The sequence below is a fragment of the Triticum aestivum genome, chromosome 3D (assembly GCF_018294505.1).
Source record: "Triticum aestivum cultivar Chinese Spring chromosome 3D, IWGSC CS RefSeq v2.1, whole genome shotgun sequence".
Taxonomy (NCBI): Eukaryota; Viridiplantae; Streptophyta; class Magnoliopsida; order Poales; family Poaceae; genus Triticum; species Triticum aestivum.
The window spans coordinates 477,315,315-477,324,365 of NC_057802.1; the positions used below are offsets into that span (position 1 = coordinate 477,315,315).

At 46.1% G+C, this 9,051-nt stretch overlaps 1 protein-coding gene across 1 annotated transcript; it reads right to left on the minus strand.

The window, feature by feature from the left end:
• Positions 1–1,566: 1,566 nt before the first annotated feature.
• Positions 1,567–7,673, minus strand: LOC123079801 (nuclear pore complex protein NUP62). Its single transcript, XM_044502608.1, has 9 exons — positions 6,166–7,673; positions 5,840–5,927; positions 5,654–5,735; positions 5,387–5,509; positions 4,349–4,426; positions 3,164–3,267; positions 2,937–3,024; positions 2,772–2,870; positions 1,567–1,899 (listed from the first exon to the last, which is right to left on the minus strand). The coding sequence occupies exons 1-9, from the start codon at positions 7,583–7,585 to the stop codon at positions 1,807–1,809; spliced, it is 2,175 nt and encodes a 724-aa protein (XP_044358543.1). The 5' UTR covers positions 7,586–7,673; the 3' UTR covers positions 1,567–1,806.
• Positions 7,674–9,051: the final 1,378 nt, after the last annotated feature.

A 9,051-nucleotide genomic window follows, 5' to 3' on the forward strand; every position in this document is an offset into this window, starting at 1 on the left:
GATTCCTCTTGCTGGCTAAAGGCAAAACACGGAGGCCATTGTTTATGGGGTGCTCATCGGTGTAAATGTGGCGGCTCCTCGCTGTTGGCGGCTCGCCTTTTGGCCCGTGCTGCGTCGCTGCCTTCGGCCCCGGCCGGCCCAGCCAGCGATCATCAAGATCAAATCTTCCCGGCGAAAATTCTGAAAGGGACGCCAAGATACGGTGGTGGTGGAGCGCGGCGTGGGTCGGCGCGGGGCATGATGGCGCGCACAACCGAGACCAAACATACTTGCTCGTGAGGCTGCCCGGGAGTTCTAAAGATGGTACTCACCACTGCTGGCTTTGCATTGTGATCGTGACAACGACGACGACGACGACGACGGCGATACTGATTAGCGGCCCGTCTTATCACACCACACCCTCGTCGTACCACGCCGGTGGGTGAGGCTCGCTTTCGAGGATTGGACTCCACTCCACTACCGACCCCTATTGTGGTACGAACTATGTACGTACAACACGCAAGATAATTGTTATTGGCCTGTGCATCAAGAGGGAGGAGGGGCTTTGATTGCAGAGGAGAGAAGGAAGATTGCGCTTTAACTGGGCCATGTGGGAGCTGCAAATGGGGGGACGGATTCCCTAATCGCCTCGGGCATCAGGCCTCCTTCACATCACATGCCTGGCGGTGGCATGTGCCGTCTTGACTGGTACCCCGCTCCAGATTGCCTCCCCTTTTGCCAGTGGTATCTTCCGACCGTCCTTGAGACCGGGGGTTCGGCATGTGCTTTCTATGAGTAGCTCACAGCGCGGATGTCTTAATCTAACGCCAAGTTGCCCAGGGCTCCTCTTGATAATCATATGGCGTGCTGCAATTAATACTTGCTTCGCGGTAGTGATACCTGCCACTATCCGTTGAATGGAATCCCAGGCGAGAGAAGAATACTCGTAGCAACTGTGGCTGTCTACGGGACTGTGCTTAGTGCGGACTGCTATTTGCGGCCAAGCTGTAGGCGATGCTAACATACGCCCATAAACCAGCGTAGTGTGGCTGACGCGCCTGATTTTGCGATCGCTTGTGCTGTCTGACTATTTTTTGCCAAACCTTTCGTTTCGGGTAAAGGTAGGCGATAGCTTTCTTTTTAGGTGCAATCTAGATTCCAAAGCACAGACGGAAAACACCAAGGCAAACATAACATCCATTACCGAAGCAAATAATCATGTCAGGGAGGAGAACCAGCTAAAACACATCCACATCTTTTGCTCACAGCACAGGGAAAGGTGTCCTAAGATAGCAACAATGCATCTTTCCAAAAGCTCGTATGCTTTTGAACAACGAACGAAAGTATCATAGCAGATCGCCAGAGAAAGCTCTGAAGATATCTGATGGGCCTATAGTTGGCTACATACGCCAGTGCACAGCCCAATGGTCAATACTGCAGATACTTCCTTTTTTGGATGTCAAATACTGAAGATACTGAGGACACATGACTCATCGTAGAAAAGCTATATTTCGACTCAGCTGATCTAAACACACTTGGAACCAATCGTCCACAAACATTTAGAGAGGGGGCACAACCACACAATTGTTAACGACAGACCATTTTTTAAAATCTGTTATAATGAAGCAGGGCAGTTCATCTAACAAGCAGTTTGAATTTGAATAAACAGCATCAACACGGAAATCATGTTAAGAGTCACATGTCACAGAAGTACTTCAATGAAGGGGAAAGCAGTGAAACTTCCACTTTGAAACAGCGGAACTAACAACATATATAGCACGTTTTAATACCCATGAGCAGACCATCAAATGTCCAACCAGGATTGAATCAGCTTAACCAAAACCTTGGGATTCCTGAGTCGCGCTCAGCCGCAGTACTATTGTTGGGCAGTCTCTGTATTCTGTTTGAGAACTCGTTTGCCTGTGAACAATTTGAGGAAAAGGAGAATCAATAATGATTTTGCATCAGCCCATCCGACTAACTAATCCCACCAAATAAGCACTGTTAAAAGAACATATGCACGCAACACCAAACCTAACAATAAGTGAAGAACAAAAAATTGGGACCAAGTTTCTCTTATTCCATTCAAAGAAAAGATTTCACCAAAACCATGAAAGGATGGTATTGAGGAAAAGGCAGGATTCCGCAGAACAGTACATGAAGATACAGGGATAAACTTCCAGGATTTGCTCAGAGGCAACATTCTATCAAACAGTGTGTCAACACAGTATATCATAGCACAAAATACTGGAAAAAATTATTCTGTGTCATATCAGCATTATTGGTAGCACCTATATTGTCAAAATGTAGGACTGTAGGGATGCAGAAGGTATATATTGGAGAAATAGACGAATCAAATATTAGCCAAGCACAATGCAAGCTAACACCTTCAGAACACGTCAGAAATTATTGAACAGAAACAGGAAACGTGGCACAATTTTTTTTTGTTACCCCCACATGTAACTAGCATTTGCAAGCAGAGTGAACAGAACAGTGAACTAGTCTAAAACATTTTAAAGATAACCCCCTGAACTTTCCCAACGAGATAATGAAAGTTCAGGCCCCTGAGATGGTTTTGCACCGCAGTTTAGACTTCCTAAACTCTTTTTTTCAATAAACAACCACCCAAAACCGCCTCGAGAGGTTAAACTATCAGTTTTGTACGTTCAGGAGGTTGGGTATCTCATATCATAGTTTAAGAAGTTATGTAGGCCAATCATCAAAGTTCAGTGAGTAATCTGAGCTTTTCCCAAATATTAATGAACAAACAGTCACAAAAAGGAAACCCTGACCTTCTCGTCAATCCACATTAGAGAGCGCAGTTGATTATCCAGTATTCGGACAGCAACATCAAATGGTGCCATGGTATCCGTAGCCTCAAGCTCACCACCCTGCATTGGAAAAGGAGACTCAACCAATGCTCATCACAAGACAAATGTTACAATCTGAATATTTACCTGAGTAGAATTCATGGTCTGAATGATAGATTTAACTTGTTCTGTCATATGCTGCAACTCATTCTCCACAACTTCACCTTGCTCGTACCTTTGCATTGCCAAATAATTTGGTTAGAGATTTTGTTTCTGAAATAAGTTGTATTGTTTGTTTACTGGAGATTAAAAAAGTCAAACTAAACCCAAGACTAAAATAAGAAGCTAAAACAGCCAAAATACATTGAACTAACATTATATCCCTTGCTGAGGCAGCCTCATCTTCACGAAGTAAGACCCGTTCATCCTGGAATATACGCTCGGCTTCCTCCTCCATGCTCTGCAGAGCCTTGTCCACCTGCAATTATAAAGCATGTAGGTTGTAAGTACAAAGCTGAATAATTAATCTCTGCAGGCTCACCCTATATGGATAAATCGCTAAGACTAATCTCGAAGTCTGGTAGTCACGGTGACCAGAAAATTCCAGCACATATGCACTCACATCAATTCTATCAGATTATCAATATTGCGCCTACGGAGTAACCTGTTTCCCTCCAAAACCATGTGACAGCCCAACATTATTATTGTATGTATAAGAAACGTTTACTTCTTGAGCAGTGTGTATTAAATAATTTGATAGACAACCTAGCTGTAAGTCAGTTCAACGTGTTAAGCAAATATCTGCAATGCAAATTCTGAACAAGCATGACAATCCTCACTCAACTGAACTTCCAATTGGTAAATTGACAGACACAAATGGACAATCAATTAAATGACTATGTGATGGCTAACTAACATACTAAGTAAATAACACATTCAACAGAGGGCCTACTTGATTATGCAATTAAATCGTCTGATGGGAGCTGTGCTAAAAATCACAAAAAATGTGCATCTAACCCTCAACAAGGTGGCTTTGTTGGTGACATCACTTAAAAACCATCGACATGACTTTAAACATCAGAAATTTATTAGAAAAATGCACAAAATTCTTGTAAAGATAAAACCTCAATCAGGCAATTCTGTATCGTCTTTATTATAGTTATAAACCACAAACCTTAGATACAATCTATGAGATATTTAAACACACAAGATAAGAAGGAGATCTCAGGCTATCAGGCATAAAAATATCTCTGGTCGGCATATATCTCAAACCAATTTTATCCAACAATGTAAGTACATGATGGACTAAAATGAAGGAATGATCTCCCCCAGGGCAGCTTATAAATAGCTCCCTCTAAAGTTTGCAAAGTTTGACTTTTCAAAAAATCTATACGCGCTACATTATGGAATGGAGGTAGTATATCATATATAAAGGAAAGCAGACAAGTAGAATGTTTGTGTTTAGAGATTAAGTAGAATGAGACGCAAAACAAACACAAAGAAAACTAACTTGTAGCTAATATATGAGCAAACAAGAAAAAGTTCACACCCCCACCCACCTCTTTCTGATGAGTTTCTATCAACTCAAGTTGCCTCTCCAAGCTTGTTTGTGTTTCAACAACTTTGGCCACATCAGCCTGCAACAGGTAAGCATTCAAGATGAAACATAACGATGAAAATTTACTGTGAACATCATGATTCAAGAGAGAATCTGCTATGTACTGATCTGAAACACATCAAATGGACTCTAGATGAACAATTAGAGTTGATTAAGTACTGGTTTCTATTTATTTTCGTTTCAAATCAACTACAAATATTTTAGATTGCTTATTTTGATGATGGAACTAATTGACTTATTAAGGCGCCACCTGTAGGTCCAAAATACTTGTTATGTTAAGTAACGGAACACAAACTTGTGAAATTGATACTAAGAATGTAGCACCATGCCATGTTTACCCTGGTTAATGATAAAACCATCACTGCTTGGCATTGGTCCAATTGGAATAAGACAAATGGTTGGAGACAACGCGTATGGCTGTCAATAATTTGAAATTTTACCTAAAAGGTGCATACTGACAAGTATTGAAACAAGTCCAAGGAGCTGAAACAACAAATAAGTTGAACCGGAGGTAGCATTGACATAGGAACAATCAGCTCATCCTATAGTACCTACGATATATGTTAACATAATTTAAGATTCCCTCATAAGTCATAACATCTGGCTAGAAACCTGGATAAGCCTAAATTGCACTACATGATACTCCCCACATCCTCAATGTAGGTCGTTTTAGCCATCCTCAATGCGGTGCTTTTAACATATATAAAACAATGGAATGTGTAACATTTCTGTTAACCACTATCTTCAACAGATGCACTAGTTGAAAAAAACTACAAAATCAGCAAGTATATCTATATACTTTAAAGAGCTTCAGGTAGACCTAAAAGCAAAAGCTTGCATGAACTGAACTAGAAAACAGAACTGTAATGGGACATACTCTCTGTTCTCAGTTCATATTATAATTCAGTAAGAGAGCTGGCACTCCCACACATAACATTAATGGAAGTTAATTACAGAAAAAATTGGCTAAAAGGCATACCTCAAGCCTTATAAGAACATTCCTGTTTTGCAGAATTCTCCTGTCCCATTCAGATATGGCAGTTGCATGCTTCCGGAACTTTGCAGTGCGGTCTTGAAGACCATTGTTCCAGTCCCTAATAATCTATAATAGGTAATTCCATGAGACTTCAATACCAAAACACCACTAGCTTACTGCGCATCTAAGGTGAAGATGTTCAGAAAGCACAGTAGAAGATCAATCCAGCCTGGAAGAAACGACAGTACTCGAAAAAGATAAGTGCAATACCTCCTCGACACATTTACCAACAATTTCTGATGGAAGCTTAGCTGCTTGAGGTGCTGCTGGAGTGATGGCACTCGTACTAGCTCTGCAGAAAGAATACAAGAGGAACATTGTAGAAAATGTTAATACCTTGCCATGCAAGTGCAGTAACAAGTCATGGTAGAAATAAACTGAGGGGGGATGTACAACCCAGTGCTGCTAGCTTGAATAGCTGAGGAAGTCGCCTGACTTGTGGTGGCGATGGTGGCTAGTGTGCTTGCAGCTGTAGTAGAACCGCCTGTGGAATACACACACTTAATACGCTCAAGATTGCCAAAGTTGTCACTTAGGAAATTAGTAAACAGACATAGTGGAACAAGAACTAAATGGGTACTGAATCCAATAAGTAGTTCAGGATATGTATACTATGCGTTATTGAGACCAATTGTTCGGTATGGTGTATAGTATGCCTGAGCTAATCTAAAAACAAGACACCGGAATGCAAAAGGTACTGAGCATGAAGAAATGTATCTCACCAAGCAGTGTTGACTGAGTTGCCGAAGTTGAGGCAGGAACTGGCAAGCTAAAACTAGGAAATGCAGTTGTTGTGGTAGAAGGAGTCGTGGCTGCAGAAGTAGTGATAGTGGTGGCAGTGGTTGTAACTGCTGCAGCTGATGACGCCGTCGGGACTGTAAAGCTGAAACCGCTAGCGGAGAACAATGATGACCCCGAGGTTGCAGGGGCAGTCGTAGCTGATGGCGCAGCGGATGCACTAGGTGCGGAAGCAGAAGCAAATGTTGGCGTGGGAGTAGCAAAAGATGCACCGAACGGCGACGAGCTTGCAGCTGCACCAGTATTAGAGAACAATGACGGAGCAGATGCAGCCTGCGAAGTGGCCAAGGAGAAACCACTGGCGGGCGCAGAGGCAGGCTGCGAAGTGGCCAAGGAGAAACCACTGGCGGGCGCAGAGGCAGGCGTGGTGGGAGCAGCGGATGCACTGTTGGAGAACGAGAAGGCAGAGGCTGAGGGAGCGCTCGAGAACAAGGAAGGTGTGGTGCTGGCCGTCGTCGTGCTTCCTGATGCCGGCGTGAAACCAAACGACGGAGCAGAGGCAGTAGTTGCTGGCGCTAATGAAAAGCCAAGGGATGGCGCGGTCGTGGCAGTGGTTGCAGGAGACGAGGCCGCGGTGCCGAACAACGGCGCGGTGGAGGTGGATCCAAACAAGGACGAGCCACCAGTGGCGGCCCCAAACAGAGCCGGTGCCGAAGCCGAGGTAGTGGCGGTGCTAGATGCGGCGGGCGCGCCGAAGCCGAATGATGGCGTCGAGGCGGCGGCGGAGCCTGATGCCGATGAGCCAAAGCCGAATCCCGTGGCGGCGCCAGAGAAAAGGCCAGGCGTGGACGAAGCGGAAACGGCGGCGCCGAATATGCTGGGGGTGCTGGCGGCGGCGGTGGTCGCACCGAAGAGACCTGGTGTGGCCGCGGGGGAGGAGACGGCGCCGAAGAGGCCCGGGGTGGTGGCCGCAGACGAGGTGGCCGGTGCGCCGAAGGGGCTGGGGGTGGTCGTGCCGGCCCCGAATATGCTAGGCGTGGTCGCCGCGGCGGAGGTGGCGGGTGCGCCGAAGAGGGGTGAGGCGGACGAGGCGGCCGCGGGCTGAGAGAACCCGAAACCGGTGGCCCCGAAGCCGAAAGCGGACGGGGAGGAAGCGGTGGCGGTGGCGGTGGCCGGAGCGGACGCGGAGGCGGGGGTGGATCCGAAGAGGGATGAACCAAAAGCCGGAGCAGAGGAAGCGGCGGTCGCGGAGAAGGGGGACGAACCGAATGCGGGGGCGGGGGAGGAGCCGAACGCGGGGGCGGGGGAGGAGGAGAAGGCGGATGGGGCGGTGGAGAAGGAGAAGGGGGAGGACGAGGTGGATCCCGCCCCGCCGGAATTGCCGAACGCGAAGGAGGTCGCCATGGCTGCGACGGCGTGCGTGCGTGCGGCCGCCGATTTGGGGCGGATTGCTAGGTTTTAGCGTGGTTTTGCCGCTGACCCCTTCGCGATGAGGCTTGAGGGATTTGCTTATAGGTGCCTTTCGAAATATAGGGCAGGAAAATTATAGGAATAGAAAAGTCATAGGAAATGAGATGACATGCATCTCAAATCCTATGAATAGGAATAGAAAAAGATATGTTCTTTGTTTCATATCATAGAATTTTTTCCATTGAGTTAGGCTAATGTTTATTTTCCTATGAAATGTGAAGGATGGGAAGATTTCCTCCATAGGAATAGGATTCCATTCCTACAAACCAAAGAGCTCTATAGGAATTTTTCTTATAAAAATCCTACCTTATAAAATTCCTACAAAATTCCTCCAAACCAAAGGAGGCCTATAGGGTTTACGAGGGGGGAGAGGGGAAGTAGATTTTTCTAGACGCACGCGCTCATATGCGCATACACTCACCTCTATGAACACATATGCACGCTCTTTTTTTTGCAGAAACACTTGTAATGTATTACTCAATAAGGGAAATACCTAAGATTTCATCTGGCTCAGATCCTAGCCAAGTCATAGTCCGCCCCTTCACTCGAGCAAAACTAGCTAAACTATCAGCACGCGAGACATGAGTAATACAAGTTTGTCTAAGACGAAATAACAATCTTATTTCATTTCATTCACCAAGGAGGCATAAACTGACCGGTCAACTTCACCAGAAGATATCAAAGATACTGGCGTACTTGAGTCAGATTCAATTGCAACTGGCAAATCAGACCTTTGTATGGCGAGTCGATGTTTTGATGCTACTCGTTGTCTTGTATCCAACAAGTTTGAGTTTGCTCAATTCGGAGCTCATTTGCAGAAGTTATGGCAGTTCTGGTTTTATTGGATCCGCCTGTTGTCTGTAGCTGCGTTTTGAAGGCATCCAATTGCTAAAGCCTCTGTGGCGTGTGGTAGTACTGCTCAAGGGAGCGGTAGTACCACAGGGGCCAGCGGTAGTACCGCACCCGGTGAGCGGTAGTACCGCTGCCTCTGGCCCAAAATGCTGGCGCACACGGAAGTAGGCGCGGAAGTAAATTACTTCCGCGCCTTACGCGGTAGTATCGCTCCTGGTGAGCGGTAGTACCGCTGCCTCATATCCTGGAGCTGTAGCGTGCGGTAGTAGGCGCGGATGTAATTTTTTACATCCGCCCTTACGCGGTAGTACCGCTCCCTGTGAGCGGTAGTACCGTGCCGACTTTTTCTCGTAGCTAGCTCCAGCGGTTGTATGTGCGGCAGTTATTTTTTACATCCGTGGTCGCACGGTAGTACCGCAAGGGCAGGCGGTAGTACCACTCCTGTAGTAGTACCGCCCTGTTGCCCCTTTGCAGTGTTGTTTCATTGGGCTTCTGCTACCCCCTTGCGGTAGTACCGTGAGGTCGAGCGGTAGTACCGCTTTGTGCGG

Excerpts from the sequence above, each read along its gene's own strand:
- LOC123079801 (XM_044502608.1), bottom strand. The coding sequence starts at position 7,585 with ATGGCGACCTCCTTCGCGTTCGGCAATTCCGGCGGGGCGGGATCCACC. Across the intron at positions 3,268-4,348 it reads TAGAAACTCATCAGAAAGAG|GTGGACAAGGCTCTGCAGAG; the intron begins GTGGGTGGGGGT and ends TTATAATTGCAG. Across the intron at positions 2,871-2,936 it reads AGACCATGAATTCTACTCAG|GGTGGTGAGCTTGAGGCTAC; the intron begins GTAAATATTCAG and ends TTTCCAATGCAG.